General features: G+C 48.1%; 1 protein-coding gene across 2 annotated transcripts in view; it reads right to left on the bottom strand.

Annotated features, from left to right (window-relative positions):
* Positions 1-24,724, bottom strand: part of LOC118940177 (mitotic spindle assembly checkpoint protein MAD1-like) — a 102,570-nt gene that overhangs the window by 32,071 nt on the left and 45,775 nt on the right. For both annotated transcript variants that reach the window (XM_036948491.1, XM_036948492.1), the window contains 3 exons: positions 17,039-17,255; positions 11,077-11,129; positions 8,751-8,888 (listed from right to left, as the gene is read on the bottom strand). In XM_036948491.1, coding sequence (XP_036804386.1) covers positions 8,751-8,888; positions 11,077-11,129; positions 17,039-17,255 — 408 coding nt within the window. The remainder of the gene's footprint in view (positions 1-8,750; positions 8,889-11,076; positions 11,130-17,038; positions 17,256-24,724) is intronic.

Raw genomic sequence — 24,724 nt, 5'->3', positions numbered from 1 at the left:
TTAGTGATACCCGGACCCAGCCCGTACCCTAGTTAGTGATACCCCGACCCAGCCCGTACCCTAGTTAGTGATACCCCGACCCAGCCCGTACCCTAGTTAGTGATACCCCGACCCAGCCCGTACCCTAGTTAGTGATACCCCGACCCAGCCCGTACCCTAGTTAGTGATACCCCGACCAAGCCCGTACCCAAGTTAGTGATACCCCGACCCAGTCCGTACCCTAGTTAGTGATACCCCGACCCAGCCCGTACCCTAGTTAGTAACACCCGGACCCAGCCCGTACCCTAGTTAGTGATACCCCGACCCAGTCCGTACCCTAGTTAGTGATACCCCGACCCAGCCCGTACCCTAGTTAGTAATACCCGGACCCAGCCCGTACCCTAGTTAGTGATACCCCGACCCAGCCCGTACCCTAGTTAGTGATACCCCGACCCAGCCCGTACCCTAGTACCTGGTGCTGTGGTTTCTACTATACCTGGTGATGTGGTTTCTACTATAGCTGGTGCTGTGGTTTCTACTATACCTGGTGCTGTGGTTTCCTGGTCATTTCCACTGTGATGCTAAACACCAACCACAGAATTAGAACAATGACATGGCAGCCCTGAAGCGAGTCACGAGCAGCGTAACCTGTCCAATGGGCCTCCACTGTCTAAAGTCATCCAGGAAAGAACACAACCACACAAAACACCTCTTTCCATTAGAAAGGTCAAACAACAACCTTTTTCCAGTCTGTTATTGGTACAAATCTGAACTCTGGGGGGTTAAATCACAAAACACCTCTTTCCATCAGAAAGGTCAAACAACCATTTCCAGTCTGTTATTGGTACAACGCTGAACTCTGGGGGGTTAAATCACAAAACACCTCTTTCCATCAGAAAGGTCAAACAACCATTTCCAGTCTGTTATTGGTACAACGCTGACCTCTGGGGGGTTAAATCACAAAACACCTCTTTCCATCAGAAAGGTCAAACAACCATTTCCAGTCTGTTATTGGTACAACGCTGAACTCTGGGGGGTTAAATCTTAGACGTTTTAGCCGTGAGACGTCTTGTTCATCTGATGGACATCTTGATTAAAGAGTATCTTCAGAAAGAGCAAAGAGCCTTTTCATTTATTTTGTAACACTACAATCACTATAGTGTATAAACCCAGGGGCTGTGGACTACAGGGCGACCTGAGTCAGTCTACACAGACGAGAGATCAGAGATTGTCAAGGCAATATCTTTTAGATACACAACTCACAGTATAGGAGAGATTGTCAAGGCAATATATTTTAGATACACAGTATAACAGAGGAGAGATCAGAGATTGTCAAGGCAATATATTTTAGATACACAGTATAACAGACGAGAGATCAGAGATTGTCAAGGCAATATCTTTTAGATACACAACTCACAGTATAACAGAGGAGAGAGGAGAGATTGTCAAGGCAATATCTTTTAGATACACAACTCACAGTATAACAGAGGAGAGAGGAGAGATTGTCAAGGCAATATCTTTTAGATACACAACTCACAGTATAAAACAGAGGAGAGAGGGATGGAAGGGGGAAGAGATTCCACTGTTCAACATGACATTCTCCTAGTATGGAAGATCTCTGCTTTCTCCAAAATGTTGAACAAGCAATTTAACTCTCTCTCTCTGAGATGAGATGGGGGGGATATGACATTCGACAACACAGCCCGATTTAAAAAGCAGTTAGATGGTTTTAATCCTACACATGCACACACTTCACTGAGCTTCATTTGAAGTCTGCAAAATATGTTGATTACGATCAATTATATTGATTTTGCAAGGCCGCGCGGTTAAAAAATGATAAGCATGAAGAGAGAAAGAAGGAGGAGGGGGGGGGGGGGGGGTGAAAGGGACAGAAAAGTGGTTCTCAGACGGGTTTCAACGCCAGGATCGTCAGTTCGGTTCCCACGGGGTGCTGGCCACCCATACGAAAAATATATACACAAATTACTAAGTTGCTTTGGATAAATGTGTCTGCTAAATGATATGTCAGAATAATAGTAGAGAGAATGATTTATTTCCGCTTTTTATTTCTTTCATCACATTCCCAGTGGGTCAGAAGTTTACATACACTCAATTAGTATTTGGTAGCATGGCCTTTAAATTGTTTAACTTGGGTCAAACGTTTCAGGTTGCCTTTCATAAGCTTCCCACAATTAAGTTGGGTGAAGCTTGGCCCATTCCTCCTGACAGAGCTGGTGTAACTGAGTCAGGTTTGTAGGCCTCCTTGCTCGCACACGCTTTTTCAGTTCTGCCCACACATTTTCTATAGGATTGAGGTCAGGGCTTTGTGATGGCCACTTCAATACCTTGACTTTATTGTCCTTAAGCCATTTTGCCACAACTTTGGAAGCATGCTTGGGATCATTGTCCATTTGGAAGACCCATTTGCGACTAAGCTTTAACTTCCTGACTGATGTCTTGAGATGTTGCTTCAAATATATATTTGGTGGTTTTTGGAGCAGTGGCTTCTTCCTTGCTGAGCGTCCTTTCAGGTTATGTTGATATAGGACTCGTTTTACTGTGGATATAGATATTTTTGTACCTGTTTCCTCCAACATCTTCACAAGGTCCTTTGCTGTTGTTCTGGGATTGATTTTTACTTTTCGCACCAAAGTACGTTAATCTCTAGGAGACGGAACGCGTCTCCTTCCTGAGCGGTATGACGGCTGCGTGGTCCCATGGTGTTTATACTTGCGTACTATTGTTTGTACAGATGAACGTGCTACCTTCAGGTGTTTGGAAATTGCTACCAAGGATGAACCAGACTTGTGGAGGTTTACCATTGTTTTTCTGAGGTCTTGGCTGATTTGTTTTGATTTTCCCATGGTGTCAAACAAAGAGGCACTGAGTTTGAAGGTAGGCCTTGAAATACATCCACAGGTACACCTCCAATTGACTCAAATTATGTTAATTAGCCTATCAGAAGCTTCTAAAGCCATGACATAATTTTCTGGAATCTTCCAAGCTGTTTAAAGGCACAATCAACTTAGTGTATGTAAACTTCTGACGCACTGGAATTGTGATACAGTGAATTATAAGTGAAATAATCTCTCTGTGAAAAATGACTTGTGTCATGCACAAAGTAGATGTCCTAACCAACTTGCCAAAACTATAGTTTGTTAACAAGACATTTGTGGAGTGGTTGAAAAACGAGTTTAAATGACTCCGACCGAAATGTATGTAAACTTCAACTGTGTGTATATAATATATGCATGCGTGTGTGTGTGTGTGTGTGTGTGTGTGTGTGTGTGTGTGTGTATTTTACATAACCAGTCCAAAGTTTTAGAACACCTACTCATTCAAGGGTTTTTCTTTATTTGCACTATTTTCTACAGCTTCACCTGGAATGCTTTTCCAACAGTCTTCAAGGAGTTCCCACATATGCTGAGCACTTGTTGGCTGCTTTTCCTTCACACTGCGGTCCAACTCATCCCAAACATCAAAATTGGGTTGAGGTCGGGTGACCGTGGATGCCAGGTCATCTGATGCAGCACGTCATCACTCTCCTTCTTGGTCAAATAGCCCTTACACAGTCTGGAGGTATATTAGGTTATTGTCCTGTTGAAAAATAAATGATAGTCCCACTAAGAGCAAACCAGATGGGATGGCGTATCACTGCAGAATGCTGTGGTAGCCATGCTGGTTAAGTGTGTCTTGAATTCTAAATAAATCACAGACCGTGTCACCAGAAAAGCACCCCCACACCATCACACCTCCTCCTCCTCCATGTTTCACGGTGGGAAATACACACGTGGAGATCATCCGTTCATCTACTCTACGCCTCACAAAGGCAGTGTTCGGAACCACAAATTTCAAATTCGGACATCAGCAGCAAAGGACAGATTTCCACTGGTCTAATGTCCATTGCCCGTGCTCCATGGCCCAAGCAAGTCTCTTCTTATTGGTGTCCTTCAGTAGTGGTTTCTTTGCAGCAATTCGACCATGAAGGCCTGATTCACGCAGTCTCCTCTGAACAGTTGATGTTGAGATGTGTCTGTTACTTTAACTCTGAAGCATTTATTTGGGCTGCAATTTCAGAGGCTGGTAACTCTAATGAACTTATCCTCTGCAGCAGAGGTAACTCTGGGTCTTCCTTTCCTGTGGTGGTCCTCATGAGAGCCAGGTAACTCTGGGTCTTCCTGTCCTGTGGTGGTCCTCATGAGAGCCAGGTAACTGGGTCTTCCTGTCCTGTGGTGGTCCTCATGAGAGCCAGGTAACTCTGGGTCTTCCTGTCCTGTGGTGGTCCTCATGAGAGCCAGGTAACTCTGGGTCTTCCTGTCCTGTGGTGGTCCTCATGAGAGCCAGGTAACTGGGTCTTCCTGTCCTGTGGTGGTCCTCATGAGAGCCAGGTAACTCTGGGTCTTCCTGTCCTGTGGCGGTCCTCATGAGAGCCAGGTAACTCTGGGTCTTCCTGTCCTGTGGTGGTCCTCATGAGAGCCAGGTAACTCTGGGTCTTCCTGTCCTGTGGTGGTCCTCATGAGAGCCAGGTAACTCTGGGTCTTCCTGTCCTGTGGTGGTCCTCATGAGAGCCAGGTAACTCTGGGTCTTCCTGTCCTGTGGTGGTCCTCATGAGAGCCAGGTAACTGGGTCTTCCTGTCCTGTGGTGGTCCTCATGAGAGCCAGGTAACTCTGGGTCTTCCTGTCCTGTGGTGGTCCTCATGAGAGCAAGGTAACTCTGGGTCTTCCTGTCCTGTGGTGGTCCTCATGAGAGCCAGGTAACTGGGTCTTCCTGTCCTGTGGTGGTCCTCATGAGAGCCAGGTAACTCTGGGTCTTCCTGTCCTGTGGTGGTCCTCATGAGAGCCAGGTAACTCTGGGTCTTCCTGTCCTGTGGCGGTCCTCATGAGAGCCAGGTAACTCTGGGTCTTCCTGTCCTGTGGTGGTCCTCATGAGAGCCAGGTAACTCTGGGTCTTCCTGTCCTGTGACGGTCCTCATGAGAGACAGGTAACTCTGGGTCTTCCTGTCCTGTGGCGGTCCTCATGAGAGCCAGTTTCATCATGGTTTTATCGACGGCACTTGAAGAAACTTTCAAAGTTGATGAAATGTTCCGTATTGACTGACCTTCATGTCTGAAAGTAATGATGGACTGTTGTTTCTCTTTAGTTATTTGAGCTGTTCTTGCCATAATATGGACTTGGTCTTTTACCAAATAGGGCGATCTTCTGTATACCACCGCATTAAGGAGGAAAGAAATTCCACAAATAAACTTTTAACCAGGCACAGTGCAATCTGAGCTTTTGCTATCTCCTGTGTGCAAATGTATAAAAAAGTTGTTCCAGTTGTGTGCGTCACCAGTCATTACCAGTGCAGGCTACATGCTGGTGTATCATACTAACACACACAGACAACACCATATAAAATGTGTGTGTGGATGCACATAAGTTGGTTTACTTATTTTCCCTTTTGTACTTTAACTATTTGCAAATAAATGACATTTGAAATGTCTTTATTCTTTTGGAACTTCTGTGAGTGTAATGTTTACTGTTCAACTGTATTGTTTATTTCACTTTTGTTTATTATCTAGTTTACTTGCTTTGGCAATGTCAACATATGCTTCCCATTCCAATAAAGCCCTTAACTTGAATAAATTGAAATGATTTGAGAGAGCGAGAGAGAGAGACAGCACGAGAGAGAGAGAACGAGAGAGAGACAACACGAGAGAGAGAGAGAGCGAGACAGCACGAGAGAGAGAGAGAGCGAGACAGCACGAGAGAGAGAGAGAGCGAGACAGCACGAGAGAGAGAGAGAGCGAGACAGCACGAGAGAGAGAGAGAGCGAGACAGCACGAGAGAGAGAGAGAGAGAGCGAGACAGCACGAGAGAGAGAAACAGAGAGCGAGACAGCACGAGAGAGAGAGAGAGAGAGAGAGAGAGAGCGAGACAGCACAAGAGAGAGAGAGAGCGAGACAGCACGAGAGAGAGAAACAGAGAGCGAGACAGCACGAGAGAGAGAGCGAGACAGCACGAGAGAGAGAGAGAGCGAGACAGCACGAGAGAGAGAGAGAGCGAGACAGCACGAGAGAGAGAGAGAGCGAGACAGCACGAGAGAGAGAAACAGAGAGCGAGACAGCACGAGAGAGAGAGAGAGAGAGAGAGAGAGAGCGAGACAGCACAAGAGAGAGAGAGAGCGAGACAGCACGAGAGAGAGAAACAGAGAGCGAGACAGCACGAGAGAGAGAGAGAGAGACACAGAGACAGAGAGAGAGACAGAGAGAGAGAGAGCACGAGCGAGAGAGTGAGAGAGTGAGAGAGAGAGAGAGAGCGAGACAGCACGAGAGAGAGAGCGAGACAGCACGAGAGAGAGAGCGAGACAGCACGAGAGAGAGAGCGAGACAGCACGAGAGAGAGAGCGAGACAGCACGAGAGAGAGAGCGAGACAGCACGAGAGAGAGAGCGAGACAGCACGAGAGAGAGAGCGAGACAGCACGAGAGAGAGAGCGAGACAGCGAGAGAGAGAGAGCGAGACAGCGAGAGAGAGAGACAGAACGAGCGAGAGAGAGAGAGAGAGAGAGAGAGAGAGAGAGAGAGAGAGAGAGAGCGCAGGAGCGAGCGCGAGAGGAGGAGTACTTGAGCTGAGGTTAATAAATATTGACAGTGAATCATCTTCCCTGACAGGGTCGCAGGTGGCTCTCTGAGGATTTAACACACTGGAGAGAACACACACTAAAACCCAAATAAAGCTTAATGAACCCTCAACACAAAGTTTGATGTCCTTTAAGAAAATTACCCCCCCCCTCCCATCTCCTCTCTCCAACCCCCCCTCTCTCATCTCCTCTTTCTAACCCCCCCTCTCTCTCCTCCTTTTTCTACCAGTCCTTAATGACATTCTCCTGCTATCTTCACCTGTTCTCTTTTACATCTGCCACTGACTTGATACGCAGAGTTCATTCATCTCTCCATCTCTCCTTTCATCCCCCAGTCTCTCCTTTCATCCCCCAGTCTCTCCTTTCATCCCTCCATCTCTCCTTTCATCCCTCCATCTCTCCTTTCATCCCTCCCTCCATCTCTCCTTTCATCCCGACTTTCATCCCCCAGTCTCTCCTTTCATCCCTCCCTCCATCTCTCCTTTCATCCCTCCCTCCATCTCTCCTTTCATACCCCATCTCTCCTTTCATCCCCCCATCTCTCCTTTCATCCCCCCATCTCTCCTTTCATCCCCCCATCTCTCCTTTCATCCCCCCATCTCTCCTTTCATCCCTCCATCTCTCCTTTCATCCCCCATCTCTCCTTTCATCCCCCCATCTCTCATTTAATCCCCCCATCTCTCCTTTCATCCACCCATCTCTCCTTTCATCCCCCCATCTCTCCTTTCATCCCCCCATCTCTCCTTTCATCCCTCCATCTCTCCTTTCATCCCCCATCTCTCCTTTCATCCCCCATCTCTCATTTAATCCCCCCATCTCTCCTTTCATCCACCCATCTCTCCTTTCATCCCTCCATCTCTCCTTTCATCCCCCCATCTCTCCTTTCATCCTTTCATCTCTCCTTTCATCCCTCCTTTCATCCCTCCTTTCATCCTTCCTTTCATCCTTCCTTTCATCCCTCCATCTCTCCTTTCATACCTCCATCTCTCCTTTCATCCCTCCATCTCTCCTTTCATCCCTCCATCTCTCCTTTCATCCCCCCATCTCTCCTTTCATCCCTCCTTTCATCCCTCCATCTCTCCTTTCATCACTCCTTTCATCCCTCCATCTCTCATTTCATCTCTCCATCTCTCCTTTCATCTCTCCATCTCTCCTTTCATCTCTCCTTTCATCTCTCCTTTCATCCCTCCTTTCATCCCTCCTTTCATCCCTCCATCTCTCCTTTCATCCCTCCATCTCTCCTTTCATCCCTCCATCTCTCCTTTCATCCCCCATCCCTCCTTTCATCCCACATCCCTCCTTTCATCCCCCCATCTCTCCTTTCATCCCCCCATCTCTCCTTTCATCCCTCCATCTCTCTCCTCTAATTCTCTAACCCTCCAATCTCCCTCATCTCTCTTTCTCCCTCTGATATCCACCTGTGTTAAGAGTCTCTTCACATGTAACCTAACCTAACAGACATAACTAGTCTCTACACATGTAACATAACAGACATAACTAGTCTCTACACATGTAACCTAACAGACATAACTAGTCTCTACACACATAACCTAACAGACATAACTAGTCTCTACACACATAACCTAACAGACATAACTAGTCTCTACACACGTAACCTAACAGACATAACTAGTCTCTACACATGTAACCTAACAGACATAACTAGTCTCTACACATGTAACCTAACAGACATAACTAGTCTCTGATCATATAACCTAACAGACATAACTAGTCTCTGATCATATAACCTAACAGACATAACTAGTCTCTGATCATATAACCTAACAGACATAACTAGTCTCTAATCATATAACCTAACAGACATAACTAGTCTCTGATCATGAAACCTAACAGACATAACTAGTCTCTGATCATATAACCTAACAGACATAACTAGTCTCTACATGTAAACTAACGTAGCAGACATAACTAGTCTCTAAATTGGTCTCTATTAAACACACACATGTACCAGTATGTATCAATACACAAGTACCAGATTGGTTACTGGCCCAACACTCTAACCGCCTGGTCACCTTGTCGGTTCGGTGATTGGTTACTGGCCCAACACTCTAACCGCTTGGCCACCTTGTCGGTTCGGTGATTGGCTACTGGCCCAACACTCTAACCGCTTGGCCACCGTGTGTTTGTACCTTAAACAGTAGAGAGTCGTCCATGTGTTCAGCGTAGACAGAGGTCAGCCTGTACTGGTTCTCAGTAGTGATGTCGATCTGATAGCCTGTCAGAACATAACACACCGTCCTGAACTCCTGAATCTTCCTCTGGAACACCTGGCAACAACACAGATACAACACTGGTTCACAATAGTCTCTCCGTCACTCACACTCATCAGAAGAGATGAGGTAGAGGAGAGAGAGAGAGGGATGAGGTAGATGAGAGAGGGATGAGGCAGAGGAGAGAGGGATGAGGCAGAGGAGAGAGGGATGAGGTAGAGGAGAGAGATGAGGTAGAGGAGAGAGATGAGGTAGAGGAGAGATGAGGTAGAGGAGAGAGAGATGAGGTAGAGGAGAGAGAGATGAGGTAGAGGAGAGAGAGATGAGGTAGAGGAGAGATGAGGTAGAGGTAGAGGAGAGAGAGGGGTGAGGTAGAGGAGAGAGGGGGATGAGGTAGAGGAGAGAGGGATGAGGTAGAGGAGAGAGGGATGAGGTAGAGCAGAGAGGGATGAGGTAGAGGAGAGAGAGAGATGAGGTAGAGGAGAGATGAGGTAGAGGAGAGAGAGATGAGGTAGAGGAGAGAGAGATGAGGTAGAGGAGAGATGAGGTAGAGGTAGAGGAGAGAGAGGGGTGAGGTAGAGGAGAGAGGGGGATGAGGTAGAGGAGAGAGGGATGAGGTAGAGGAGAGAGGGATGAGGTAGAGCAGAGAGGGATGAGGTAGAGGAGAGAGAGAGATGAGGTAGAGGAGAGAGAGAGATGAGGTAGAGGAGAGAGAGAGATGAGGTAGAGGAGAGAGAGAGATGAGGTAGAGGAGAGAGAGAGATGAGGTAGAGGAGAGAGAGAGATGAGGTAGAGGAGAGATAGATGAGGTAGAGGGGAGAGAGAGATGAGGTAGAGGAGAGAGAGAGATGAGGTAGAGGAGAGAGAGAGATGAGGTAGAGGAGAGAGATGAGGTAGAGGAGAGATGAGGTAGAGGAGAGAGAGAGAGATGAGGTAGAGGAGAGAGAGAGATGAGGTAGAGGAGAGAGAGAGATGAGGTAGAGGAGAGAGGGATGAGGTAGAGGAGAGAGAGATGAGGTAGAGGAGAGAGAGAGATGAGGTAGAGGAGAGAGAGAGATGAGGTAGAGGAGAGAGAGAGATGAGGTAGAGGAGAGAGAGAGATGAGGTAGAGGAGAGAGAGAGATGAAGTAGAGGAGAGAGAGAGATGAAGTAGAGGAGAGAGAGAGATGAGGTAGAGGAGAGATGAGGTAGAGGAGAGAGAAAGAGAGAGATGAGGTAGAGGAGAGAGAGAGAGATGAGGTAGAGGAGAGAGAGAGAGATGAGGTAGAGGAGAGAGAGAGAGATGAGGTAGAGGAGAGAGATGAGGTAGAGGAGAGAGAGAGAGAGATGAGGTAGAGGAGAGAGAGAGATGAGGTAGAGGAGAGAGAGAGATGAGGTAGAGGAGAGATGAGGTAGAGGAGAGCGAGAGAGATGAGGTAGAGGAGAGAGAGATGAGGTAGAGGAGAGAGAGATGAGGTAGAGGAGAGAGAAAGAGAGAGATGAGGTAGAGGAGAGAGAGAGAGATGAGGTAGAGGAGAGAGAGAGATGAGGTAGAGGAGAGAGAGAGATGAGGTAGAGGAGAGAGAGAGAGATGAGGTAGAAGAGAGAGAGAGATGAGGTAGAGGAGAGAGAGAGATGAGGTAGAGGAGAGAGAGAGATGAGGTAGAGGAGAGAGAGAGATGAGGTAGAGGAGAGAGAGAGAGATGAGGTAGAGGAGAGAGAGAGATGAGGTAGAGGAGAGAGAGAGAGATGAGGTAGACGAGAGAGAGAGAGATGAGGTAGACGAGAGAGAGAGAGAGATGAGGTAGAGGAGAGATGAGGTAGAGGAGAGATGAGGTAGAGGAGAGATGAGGTAGAGGAGAGATGAGGTAGAGGAGAGATGAGGTAGAGGAGAGATGAGGTAGAGGAGAGAGAGAGAGATGAGGTAGAGGAGAGAGAGAGAGATGAGGTAGAGGAGAGAGAGAGAGATGAGGTAGAGGAGAGAGAGAGATGAGGTAGAGGAGAGAGAGAGAGATGAGGTAGACGAGAGAGAGAGAGATGAGGTAGACGAGAGAGAGAGAGATGAGGTAGACGAGAGAGAGAGAGATGAGGTAGACGAGAGAGAGATGAGGTAGAGGAGAGAGATGAGTTAGAGGAGAGAGATGAGTTAGAGGAGAGAGATGAGTTAGAGGAGAGAGAGATGAGGTAGAGGAGAGGAATAAGAAGTGTAGGAAGAAGAAAGGGGGATAAAACATGTTTATTTTCTATGTAATACAACATTCCACACCTCCTTCAACCGCTGGTTCTTCAGTTCAGCTGTTTCCATCTGTTTACGCAGATCTACAACATAGAACAGTCGTGTTAAGACGCATGTAGAACACAGAACAGTCCCTTAACGTAGAACTGTCATGTTAAAGTTAAACTACAACACAGAACAGTCCCTTAACGTTAAACAGAGTCACTATGCAGTGACTAGGAGAGAGGAGACAAGAAGAGGGGAGGAGAGGAAGGAAAAGGAGAAGAGGTGGAGAGGAGAGAAGAGAGGAGAAGAGGAGAGGGTGGAGAAGAAGTGGAGAGGAGAGAAGAGGTGGAGAGGAGAGAGGAGGTGGAGAGGAGAGAGGAGAGAAGAGGTGGAGAGGAGAGGGGAGAAGAGGTGGAGAGGAGAATAGACAGGAATAATTAATTCAATTAAGTCTGAAATCAATTTGGGATAGCGACTTTCCGGTTTAAACGACTTGATTTGCGAAGACAAAGGACGCGACCAGAAAAAAGCACCATATTCCCCTTGTAGTACCCACAGGCTCACAGGTCAAGAGGAGTGTACTATCTGGAACATCATATTCCCCTTGTAGTACCCACAGGCTCACAGGTCAAGAGGAGTGTACTATCTGGAACATCATATTCCCCTTGTAGTACCCACAGGCTCCCAGGTCAAGAGGAGTGTACTATCTGGAACATCATATTCCCCTTGTAGTACCCACAGGCTCCCAGGTCAAGAGGAGTGTACTATCTGGAACATCATATTCCCCTTGTAGTACCCACAGGCTCCCAGGTCAAGAGGAGTGTACTATCTGGAACATCATATTCCCCTTGTAGTACCCACAGGCTCCCAGGTCAAGAGGAGTGTACTATCTGGAACATCATATTCCCCTTGTAGTACCCACAGGCTCCCAGGTCAAGAGGAGTGTACTATCTGGAACATCATATTCCCCTTGTAGTACCCACAGGCTCCCAGGTCAAGAGGAGTGTACTATCTGGAACATCATATTCCCCTTGTAGTACCCACAGGCTCCCAGGTCAAGAGGAGTGTACTATCTGGAACATCATATTCCCCTTGTAGTACCCACAGGCTCCCAGGTCAAGAGGAGTGTACTATCTGGAACATCATATTCCCCTTGTAGTACCCACAGGCTCCCAGGTCAAGAGGAGTGTACTATCTGGAACATCATATTCCCCTTGTAGTACCCACAGGCTCCCAGGTCAAGAGGAGTGTACTATCTGGAACATCATATTCCCCTTGTAGTACCCACAGGCTCCCAGGTCAAGAGGAGTGTACTATCTGGAACATCATATTCCCCTTGTAGTACCCACAGGCTCCCAGGTCAAGAGGAGTGTACTATCTGGAACATCATATTCCCCTTGTAGTACCCACAGGCTCCCAGGTCAAGAGGAGTGTACTATCTGGAACATCATATTCCCCTTGTAGTACCCACAGGCTCCCAGGTCAAGAGGAGTGTACTATCTGGAACACCATATTCCCCTTGTAGTACCCACAGGCTCCCAGGTCAAGAGGAGTGTACTATCTGGAACACCATATTCCCCTTGTAGTACCCACAGGCTCCCAGGTCAAGAGGAGTGTACTATCTGGAACATCATATTCCCCTTGTAGTACCCACAGGCTCCCAGGTCAAGAGGAGTGTACTATCTGGAACATCATATTCCCCTTGTAGTACCCACAGGCTCCCAGGTCAAGAGGAGTGTACTATCTGGAACATCATATTCCCCTTGTAGTACCCACAGGCTCCCAGGTCAAGAGGAGTGTACTATCTGGAACATCATATTCCCCTTGTAGTACCCACAGGCTCCCAGGTCAAGAGGAGTGTACTATCTGGAACATCATATTCCCCTTGTAGTACCCACAGGCTCCCAGGTCAAGAGGAGTGTACTATCTGGAACATCATATTCCCCTTGTAGTACCCACAGGCTCCCAGGTCAAGAGGAGTGTACTATCTGGAACATCATATTCCCCTTGTAGTACCCACAGGCTCCCAGGTCAAGAGGAGTGTACTATCTGGAACATCATATTCCCCTTGTAGTACCCACAGGCTCCCAGGTCAAGAGGAGTGTACTATCTGGAACATCATATTCCCCTTGTAGTACCCACAGGCTCCCAGGTCAAGAGGAGTGTACTATCTGGAACATCATATTCCCCTTGTAGTACCCACAGGCTCCCAGGTCAAGAGGAGTGTACTATCTGGAACATCATATTCCCCTTGTAGTACCCACAGGCTCCCAGGTCAAGAGGAGTGTACTATCTGGAGCACCATATTCCCCTTGTAGTACCCACAGGCTCCCAGGTCAAGAGGAGTGTACTATCTAGGGCACAGGGTAGCATCTGGAACATCATATTCCCCTTGTAGTACCCACAGGCTCCCAGGTCAAGAGGAGTGTACTATCTAGGGCACAGGGTAGCATCTGGAACATCATATTCCCCTTGTAGTACCCACAGGCTCCCAGGTCAAGAGGAGGGTACTATCTAGGGCACAGGGTAGCATCTGGAACATCATATTCCCCTTGTAGTACCCACAGGCTCCCAGGTCAAGAGGAGTGTACTATCTGGAACATCATATTCCTCTTGTAGTACCCACAGGCTCCCAGGTCAAGAGGAGTGTACTATCTGGAACATCATATTCCCCTTGTAGTACCCACAGGCTCCCAGGTCAAGAGGAGTGTACTATCTGGAACATCATATTCCCCTTGTAGTACCCACAGGCTCCCAGGTCAAGAGGAGTGTACTATCTGGAACACCATATTCCCCTTGTAGTACCCACAGGCTCCCAGGTCAAGAGGAGTGTACTATCTGGAACATCATATTCCCCTTGTAGTACCCACAGGCTCACAGGTCAAGAGGAGTGTACTATCTGGAACATCATATTCCCCTTGTAGTACCCACAGGCTCACAGGTCAAGAGGAATGTACTATCTGGAACATCATATTCCCCTTGTAGTACCCACAGGCTCCCAGGTCAAGAGGAGTGTACTATCTAGGGCACAGGGTAGCATCTGGAACACCATATTCCCCTTGTAGTACCCACAGGCTCCCAGGTCAAGAGGAGTGTACTATCTAGGGCACGGGGTAGCATCTGGAACACCCCTCTCCAAGCCAGAGAAATGGGCCTGCCTGGAATCTGATCCATTATTGACACAATAGTGAATGTTCCATAGTTCAGAAGGAGTGGTGTGGGTCGAGTGGAGACGGAACGGAGCGTGATGGAACAATTGAATGACTGTGTAATTAACGTTACATAATCACAACAATGAACAATGACACAGACACATCCAGCCGTTGACAGCGTCAGGGTAATTACATGCTTTATTCATAATGTGATACTCCTTACCCTCCGGATTACTCATAATCACGTCTCTCCTCCTCTCTACTTCATCTCCTCCCTCGTCCTCCTTCTCTCCTCCCTCGTCCTCCCTTGTCCTCCCTCTCTCCTCCCTTGTCCTCCCTTGTCCTCCCTCTCCTCCTCCCTTGTCCTCCCTCTCTTCTCCCTTGTCCTCCCTCTCCTCCTCCCTCGTCCTCCCTCTCTCCTCCCTCGTCCTCCCTCTCTCCTCCCTCGTCCTCCCTTGTCCTCCCTCTCCTCCTCCCTTGTCCTCCCTCTCTTCTCCCTTGTCCTCCCTCTCCTCCTCCCTTGTCCTCCCTCTCTTCTCCCTTGTCCTCCCTCTCCTCCTCCCTTGTCCTCCCTCTCTCCTCCCTTGTCCTCCCTCTCTCCTCCCTTGTCCTCCCTCTCTCCTCCCTTGTCCTCCCTCTCTTCTCCCTTGTCCTCCCTCTCCTCCTCCCTTGTCCTCCCTCTCCTCCTCCCTTGTCCTCCCTCTCTCCTCCCTCGTCCTCCCTCTCTCCTCCCTCGTCCTCCCTTGTCCTCCCTCTCCTCCTCCCTTGTCCTCCCTCTCTTCTCCCTTGTCCTCCCTCTCCTCCTCCCTTGTCCTCCCTCTCTTCTCCCTTGTCCTCCCTCTCCTCCTCCCTTGTCCTCCCTCTCTCCTCCCTTGTCCTCCCTCTCTCCTCCCTCTCTCCTCCCTTGTCCTCCCTCTCTCCTATTCTTCCCTCTCTCCACTTTTCTTTGTTTCTCCTGTCTGTCCACTTCTCTGGGTCCTCTCACGTTCCCTCTCCCTAAAACAGACCATTTCTGTGTTCTGTGTGTGTGTGTGTGCGTCTCTCTAAATGGCCCATTTCTACAGTGAGTTTCAGTCTCTCTCCAGGGGTAACTAAAGCCGTGTTCACACTGCAGGCATTAATGCTCAAATCCGTTTTGGGATACTGGCTGTCCAAACACCATGTTACAACCCACCAAAATCAGATGTGTGTGTTCACGCAGCAGTCATTGGCTGACACGGCTACGCTAGTTGTCATAGTAACGGCAGGCGTGCGAGCGGTGGTGGAGGCTGATTGGTGGTGGTGCTCGTGCTTCCTATCACTCAGAAGTTATGTAACAAGCTACGGTGACAACAACGCCCGCCATGTTTCCTCGTTGCTCGTGCTTCCTTCCTACGGTGACAACAACGCCCGCCATGTTTCCTCGTTGCTCGTGCTTCCTTCCTACGGTGACAACAACGCCCGCCATGTTTCCTCGTTGCTCGTGCTTCCTTCCTACGGTGACAACAACGCCCGCCATGTTTCCTCGTTGCTCGTGCTTCCTCCCTACGGTGACAACAACGCCCGCCATGTTTCCTCGTTGAACGTTCAGAAGCAGCGTAAGAACACTTAAAGCCTCAAAGGAAAATATGAGTCCTCTCTGGCTAGCCACAGCAGTCCGCTAACTAGCCGCAGCAGTCCACCAGTCAGCCACAGCAGTCCGCCAACTAGCCACAGCAGTCCACCAGCCAGCCACAGCAGTCCGCTAACTAGCCGCAGCAGTCCGCTAACTAGCCGCAGCAGTCCGCTAACTAGCCGCAGCAGTCCGCTAACTAGCCGCAGCAGTCCGCTAACTAGCCGCAGCAGTCCACCAGTCAGCCACAGCAGTCCGCTAACTAGCCGCAGCAGTCCACCAGTCAACCACAGCAGTCCGCTAACTAGCCGCAGCAGTCCGCTAACTAGCCGCAGCAGTCCACCAGCCAGCCACAGCAGTCCGCTAACTAGCCGCAGCAGTCCGCTAACTAGCCGCAGCAGTCCGCCAGCCAGCCACAGCAGTCCGCTAACTAACCGCAGCAGTCCGCTAACTAGCCGCAGCAGTCCGCCAACTAGCCGCAGCAGTCCGCCAGCTAGCCGCAGCAGTCCGCTAACTAGCCACAGCAGTCCGCTAACTAGCCACAGCAGTCCACTAACTAGCCACAGCAGTCCACTAACTAGCCACAGCAGTCCACTAACTAGCCACGGCAGTCCACTAACTAGCCACAGCAGTCCGCTAACTAGCCGCAGCAGTCCGCCAACTAGCCGCAGCAGTCCGCCAGCTAGCCGCAGCAGTCCGCTAACTAGCCACAGCAGTCCGCTAACTAGCCACAGCAGTCCACTAACTAGCCACAGCAGTCCACTAACTAGCCACAGCAGTCCACTAACTAGCCACGGCAGTCCACTAACTAGCCACAGCAGTCCGCTAACTAGCCACAGCAGTCCACTAACTAGCCACAGCAGTCCGCCAGCCAGCTAGCCAGCAGTAGTCAGCTAGCCAGCAGTAGTCAGCTAGCCAGCAGTAGTCAGCTAGCCAGCAGTAGTCAGCTAGCCAGCAGCAGCAGTCAGAGAATTAAGGTGGAGAGAGAGGAGAAATAGAAAGACATGAGAAAGAATAGAGACAGAGAGAGAGGCCGACGGTAAAGCGAGGGGCCGACGGTAGAGCGTGGGGCCGACGGTAGAGCGAGGGGCCGACGGTAGAGCGAGGGGCCGACGGTAGAGCGAGAGGATGAAGCTCGAGAGGCTGAAGTAGAGGCTTGCCAGTTCTCCGGTATAAATAATGTTTTGTTTCTGCATAAACCCTTAACGAGAGAACAGCCCGTCACCAGTGAAAAGCTGTCAGTGAGCTGTGTTTCTCCTCTTACCCAGGACCTCCTGTGAGGGAGGCAGACTGAGGCTGGTCTCTCCTGCAGCAGCAGCAAGAGGGATAGCGCCCCCTGTCTGCAGTGAGCGGAGGCGTTCCCTCAAACACTCCACTTCTGCCCTCAGCGCCTCCACTTCCTCCACACGCTGCTGTTTGGCCATGCTCGTAGGGTTCAGACTGAAGTGCAGGACTTTGGTTTTGACCGGATTGTAGTCTCCCTGGAGAGAGAGAGAGAGGGGAAGAGAGAGAGAGAGAGAGAGAGAGAGAGGGGAAGAGAGAGAGAGAGAGAGAGAGAGAGAGAGAGAGAGAGAAAGGGGAAGAGAGATAGAGAGAGAGGGGAAGAGAGAGAGAGAGGGAGAGAGAGAGAGAGAGAGGGGAAGAGAGAGAGAGAGGGGAAGAGAGAGAGAGGGGAAGAGAGAGAGAGAGAGGGGAAGAGAGAGAGAGAGAGGGGAAGAGAGAGAGAGAGAGGGGAAGAGAGAGAGAGAGGTGGGAAGAGAGAGTGAGAGAAATGCTTTAGAAAAAGGCCAGAACTGAATCTTACCAGAACACTGGTCATCATTTTACATTCATGTTCATGACAATTCCACATGTTGAATCAGTGTAAACAGCAACAAGCAGGAGATCTCCATCAGACCACGGGACAGTAAGAGATCTCCATCAGACCACGGGACAGTAAGAGATCTCCATCAGACCACGGGACAGTAAGAGATCTCCATCACACCACGGGACAGTAAGAGATCTCCATCACACCACGGGACAGTAAGAGATCTCCATCAGACCACGGGACAGTAAGAGATCTCCATCACACCACGGGACAGTAAGAGATCTCCATCACACCACGGGACAGTAAGAGATCTCCATCACACCACGTGACAGTAAGAGATCTCCATCACACCACGTGACAGTAAGAGATCTCCATCACACCACGGGACAGTAAGAGATCTCCATCACACCACGGGACAGTAAGAGATCTCCATCACACCACAGGACAGTAAGAGATCTCCATCACACCACGGGACTGTCTTCCTGGTGTGTCAGCCTTAACCTCCACTGTCTTCCTGGTGTCTCATCCTTAACCTCCACTGTCTTCCTGGTGTCTCAGCCTTAACCTCCACTGTCTTCCTGGTGTCTCAGCCTTAACCTCCACTGTCTTCCTGGTGTCTCAGCCTTAACCTCCACTGTCTTCCTGGTGTCTCAGCCTTAACCTCCACTGTCTTCCTGGTGTCTCAGCCTTAACCTCCACTGTCTTCCTGGTGTCTCAGCCTTAACCTCCACTGTCTTCCTGGTGTCTCAGCCTTAACCTCCACTGTCTTACTGGTGTCTCAGCCTTAACCTCCACTGTCTTACTGGTGTCTCAGCCTTAACCTCCACTGTCTTCCCGGTGTGTCAGCCTTAACCTCCACTGTCTTCCCGGTGTGTCAGCCTTAACCTCCACTGTCTTCCTGGTGTCTCAGCCTTAACCTCCACTGTCTTCCTGGAGTCTCAGCCTTAACCTCCACTGTCTTCCTGGTGTCTCAGCCTGAACCTCCACTGTCTTCCTGGTGTCTCAGCCTTAACCTCCACTTCAAATAGTATTAATGTCCAGTTTTGTAGGATAAACTAGGGAAGATTCTCCAAGACACAGACACATAGCAGTCAGACAGAGAGAGGGACAGACAGGCAAACAGAGGGGCAGACAGGCAGAGGCATAGCAGAGAGAGAGAGAGAGGCATAGCAGAGAGAGAGAGACAGAGACAGAGAGAGAGAGAGGCATAGAGAGAGAGGCATAGAGAGAGAGGCATAGAGAGAGAGGCACAGAGAGAGAGAGGCAGAGAGAGAGAGGCATTGAGAGAGAGAAGCATAGAGAGAGAGGCATAGAGAGAGAGGCATAGAGAGAGAGAGGCATAGAGAGAGAGGCAGAGAGAGAGAGGCATTGAGAGAGAGAAGCATAGAGAGAGAGAAGCATAGAGAGAGAGGCATAGAGAGAGAGAGGCATAGAGAGAGAGAGGCATAGAGAGAGAGAGGCATAGAGAGAGAGGCATAGAGAGAGAGGCATAGCAGAGAGAGAGAGAGGCATAGCAGAGAGAGAAAGAGAGGCATAGCAGAGAGAGACAGAGACAGAGAGAGGCATAGAGATAGAGAGAGGCATAGAGAGAGAGGCATAGAGAGAGAGGCAGAGAGAGAGAGGCATTGAGAGAGAGAAGCATAGAGAGAGAGGCATAGAGAGAGAGAGGCATAGAGAGAGAGGCATAGAGAGAGAGGCATAGAGAGAGAGAGGCATAGAGAGAGAGAGGCATAGAGAGAGAGAGGCATAGAGAGAGAGAGGCATAGAGAGAGACATAGAGAGAGAGAGGCATAGAGAGAGGCATAGAGAGAGAGGCATAGTTGGTTAATACGGCTCTGCTTTTAATCCACTTTCACAGATCTCAACGCTTAAAGTGTGGTCTCAAAATACTCCCTCTCCCTTTCTCTCTCCCCCTCCTCTCACCCCCTCCCCCACCTCCCTGTCCTCCTCCCTCTCCTCTTCATGTTTACAGAGTAAATGAGTCCATCTCATCTTAAAAGGTCCAACGCAGCATTTCTATCTCAATAATGAAACGATTTCTGGGTAACAGTTAAGAACCTTACCTTGATTATTTTCAATTAAAACTCTCCTAAAGAAACAAATGTCTTCCTTCAAGACTTCTCAGTCAAGGGCAAGACTTTCTTGCCCTTCTCTTTTAAACAGGGATATTACCCCCATTAACATGGACAGACAGAAAGGGGGAGAGGAGAGAGGGATCGCTAAGAGGGTGAATCATCTATAATATCACAACACACTGTTTCTGTATAGTAAATCCTATTCTAGGAAGGTCTGGTCTACATTATAAAACACTGTTCCTGTTTAGTCACTCCTATTCTAGGGAGGTCTGGTCTACAATATAAAACACTGTTCCTGTTTAGTAAATCCTATTCTAGGAAGGTCTGGTCTACATTATAAAACACTGTTCCTGTTTAGTCACTCCTATTCTAGGGAGGTCTGGTCTACAATATAAAACACTGTTCCTGTTTAGTCACTCCTATTCTAGGGAGGTCTGGTCTACATTATAAAACACTGTTCCTGTTTAGTCACTCCTATTCTAGGGAGGTCTGGTCTACATTATAAAACACTGTTCCTGTTTAGTCACTCCTATTCTAGGGAGGTCTGGTCTACAATATAAAACACTGTTCCTGTTTAGTCACTCCTATTCTAGGGAGGTCTGGTCTACATTATAAAACACTGTTCCTGTTTAGTCACTCCTATTCTAGGGAGGTCTGGTCTACATTATAAAACACTGTTCCTGTTTAGTCACTCCTATTCTAGGGAGGTCTGGTCTACATTATAAAACACTGTTCCTGTTTAGTCACTCCTATTCTATGGAGGTCTGGTCTACAATATAAAACACTGTTCCTGTTTAGTCACTCCTATTCTAGGGAGGTCTGGTCTACTACAATATAAAACACTGTTCCTGTTTAGTCACTCCTATTCTAGGGAGGTCTGGTCTGGTCTACAATATAAAACACTGTTCCTGTTTAGTCACTCCTATTCTATGGAGGTCTGGTCTACAATATAAAACACTGTTCCTGTTTAGTCACTCCTATTCTATGGAGGTCTGGTCTACAATATAAAACACTGTTCCTGTTTAGTCACTCCTATTCTAGGGAGCTCTGGTCTACTACAATATAAAACACTGTTCCTGTTTAGTCACTCCTATTCTAGGGAGGTCTGGTCTACAATATAAAACACTGTTCCTGTTTAGTCACTCCTATTCTAGGGAGGTCTGGTCTACTACAATATAAAACACTGTTCCTGTTTAGTCACTCCTATTCTAGGGAGGTCTGGTCTACAATATAAAACACTGTTCCTGTTTAGTCACTCCTATTCTAGGGAGGTCTGGTCTACAATATAAAACACTGTTCCTGTTTAGTCACTCCTATTCTAGGGAGGTCTGGTCTACAATATAAAACACTGTTCCTGTTTAGTCACTCCTATTCTAGGGAGGTCTGGTCTGGTCTACAATATAAAACACTGTTCCTGTTTAGTAAATCCTATTCTAGGGAGGTCTGGTCTACATTATAAAACACTGTTCCTGTTTAGTAAATCCTATTCTAGGGAGGTCTGGTCTACATTATAAAACACTGTTCCTGTTTAGTAAATCCTATTCTAGGGAGGTCTGGTCTACAATATAAAACACTGTTCCTGTTTAGTAAATCCTATTCTAGGGAGGTCTGGTCTACATTATAAAACACTGTTCCTGTTTAGTAAATCCTATTCTAGGGAGGTCTGGTCTACATTATAAAACACTGTTCCTGTTTAGTCACTCCTATTCTAGGGAGGTCTGGTCTACATTATAAAACACTGTTCCTGTTTAGTCACTCCTATTCTAGGGAGGTCTGGTCTACAATATAAAACACTGTTCCTGTTTAGTCACTCCTATTCTAGGGAGGTCTGGTCTACATTATAAAACACTGTTCCTGTTTAGTCACTCCTATTCTAGGGAGGTCTGGTCTACATTATAAAACACTGTTCCTGTTTAGTCACTCCTATTCTAGGGAGGTCTGGTCTACATTATAAAACACTGTTCCTGTTTAGTCACTCCTATTCTAGGGAGGTCTGGTCTACAATATAAAACACTGTTCCTGTTTAGTCACTCCTATTCTAGGGAGGTCTGGTCTACAATATAAAACACTGTTCCTGTTTAGTCACTCCTATTATAGGGAGGTCTGGTCTACATTATAAAACACTGTTCCTGTTTAGTCACTCCTATTCTAGGGAGGTCTGGTCTACATTATAAAACACTGTTCCTGTTTAGTCACTCCAATTCTAGGAAGGTCTGGTCTACATTATAAAACACTGTTCCTGTTTAGTCACTCCTATTCTAGGAAGGTCTGGTCTACATTATAAAACACTGTTCCTGTTTAGTCACTCCTATTCTAGGGAGGTCTGGTCTACAATATAAAACACTGTTCCTGTTTAGTCACTCCTATTCTAGGGAGGTCTGGTCTACAATATAAAACACTGTTCCTGTTTAGTCACTCCTATTCTAGGGAGGTCTGGTCTACAATATAAAACACTGTTCCTGTTTAGTCACTCCTATTCTAGGGAGGTCTGGTCTGGTCTACAATATAAAACACTGTTCCTGTTTAGTCACTCCTATTCTAGGGAGGTCTGGTCTACAATATAAAACACTGTTCCTGTTTAGTCACTCCTATTCTAGGGAGGTCTGGTCTACAATATAAAACACTGTTCCTGTTTAGTGACTCCTATTCTAGGAAGGTCTGGTCTACATTATAAAACACTGTTCCTGTTTAGTCACTCCTATTCTAGGGAGGTCTGGTCTGGTCTACAATATAAAACACTGTTCCTGTTTAGTCACTCCTATTCTAGGGAGGTCTGGTCTACAATATAAAACACTGTTCCTGTTTAGTCACTCCTATTCTAGGGAGGTCTGGTCTACAATATAAAACACTGTTCCTGTTTAGTCACTCCTATTCTAGGAAGGTCTGGTCTACAATATAACACACTGTTCCTGTTTAGTCACTCCTATTCTAGGGAGGTCTGGTCTACAATATAAAACACTGTTCCTGTTTAGTCACTCCTATTCTAGGAAGGTCTGGTCTGGACTACAATTTATGAACTGTGGGAAGGAAGAAGAGACGAGAAAGAGAAGAGAGAGAGAAGGGGGATGAGGAAAGTTTGATTGAGTTACTCAGGAGAGAGGAGGAGAGGGAGAGAGAGGAGGGTGAGTCTCTTTTCTGATAATAAGACAAAATGCCCTAAGGCTTATCGGGACGTGTGTGTGTGGTGTGTGTGGTGTGTGTGTGTGTGTGTGTTTGATGATGTGCCCCAGCAGTAGTAAATTAAGCCATTATCTGTTTTTACAAGGCAGACGTCCATTGGAGTGTAGAGGAGAGGAAGAGGAAGAGGAGTGTAGAGGAGAGGAGTGTAGAGGAGAGGAGAGGAGTGTAGAGGAGAGGAAGAGGAGTGTAGAGGAGAGGAAGAGGAGTGTAGAGGAGAGGAAGAGGAGTGTAGAGGAGAGGAAGAGGAGTGTAGAGGAGAGGAGGGGAGTGTAGAGGAGAGGAGGGGAGTGTAGAGGAGAGGAGTGTAGAGGAGTGTAGAGGAGAGGAGTGTAGAGGAGTGTAGAGGAGAGGAGAGGAAGAGGTAGAGGAGAGGAAGAGGAGTGTAGAGGAGAGGAAGAGGGAGAGGAGGGGAGTGTAGAGGAGAGGAGGGGAGTGTAGAGGAGAGGAGGGGAGTGTAGAGGAGAGGAGGGGAGTGTAGAGGAGAGGAGGGGAGTGTAGAGGAAGAGGAAGAGTGTAGAGGAGAGGAAGAGGAGAGGAGTGTAGAGGAGAGGAAGAGGTAGAGGAGAGGAAGAGGAAGAGGAAGAGGGAGAGGAGTGTAGAGGAGAGGAGTGTAGAGGAGTGTAGAGGAGAGGAGAGGAGAGGAGAGGAGAGGAGAGGAGAGGAGAGGAGAGGAGAGGAGAGGAGAGGAGAAGAGAGGAGAGGAGAAGAGAAGAGAGGAGTGTAGAGGAGAGGAGGGGAGTGTAGAGGAGAAGGGGAGTGTAGAGGAAGAGGAAGAGGAGTGTAGAGGAGAGGAAGAGGAGAGGAGTGTAGAGGAGAGGAGAGTGTAGAGGAGTGGAGAGGAGAGGAGAGGACTGTTATCTAGTACCAGTTCAGTGGGGTGTAAAGCTAGGTAACATTTTAGTAAAGCTAGGTAACATTTTAGTAAAGCTAGGTAACATTTTAGTAAAGCTAGGTAACATCCTGCTTTAGAACATACGCTGAAGCAAATTGGACAAATGGAAGGATGTGTGTTTGTCTGTGTGTCTCTGAGTGTGTGTGTCGGGATAAGTGTGTGTCTCTCTCAGGGTGTGTGTGTGTGTGTCTCAGGGTGTGTGTGTGTCTCAGGGTGTGTGTGTGTTTCAGGGTGTGTGTGTGTCTCAGGGTGTGTGTGTGTCTCAGGGTGTGTGTGTGTCTCAGGGTGTGTGTGTGTCTCAGGGTGTGTGTGTGTCTCAGGGTGTGTGTGTGTCTCAGGGTGTGTGTGTGTCTTTCTATCTTTAAAGAGGAAAGGAAAACCTTGTCTCCTAAAGTGTCATTTGTGATCTAAATAAGTAGAGAGGAACACCATCTTCTCTTTTAATGAAGGGGGGGAGAAAATAGCGAGAAAATAGTGAGAGAGAGAGCGAGAGAGAGATGAAGAGGAGAGAAAGAGAGAGATGAAGAAGAGAGAAATAGAGAGATGAAGAGGAGAGAGAGAGAGGAGGGAAAGGGAGGAGAGAGAGGAACAGTGGAGTTCACAGTAACTGTTAGAAAATGGTTTGGAACCTGAGGCCAGAAAGATCTGACAATTAGACCAGAACACACAGGGACAGGAAGTGTGTGTGTGACCAGAACACACAGGGACAGGAAGTGTGTGTGTGACCAGAACACACAGGGACAGGAAGTGTGTGTGTGTGACCAGAACACACAGGGACAGGAAGTGTGTGTGTGTGACCAGAACACACAGGGACAGGAAGTGTGTGTGTGTGACCAGAACACACAGGGACAGGAAGTGTGTGACAGAGAGAAAGTGACAGAAAAATGTCTACCCCCAGACAGGTCCTCCAGACATGTAGGCAGACTCTAAACTAGCAGTCTGATCTAAAACGCTCTCTAGTTGATAGTGTCCCATCACTGCTGTGGAATAGGGAAT

Source organism: Oncorhynchus mykiss, chromosome 17 (genome assembly GCF_013265735.2).
Source record: "Oncorhynchus mykiss isolate Arlee chromosome 17, USDA_OmykA_1.1, whole genome shotgun sequence".
NCBI lineage: Eukaryota > Metazoa > Chordata > Actinopteri > Salmoniformes > Salmonidae > Oncorhynchus > Oncorhynchus mykiss.
The sequence above is the reverse complement of the archived record's forward strand: the minus strand, read 5'-3'. Positions and strand labels throughout refer to the sequence as shown.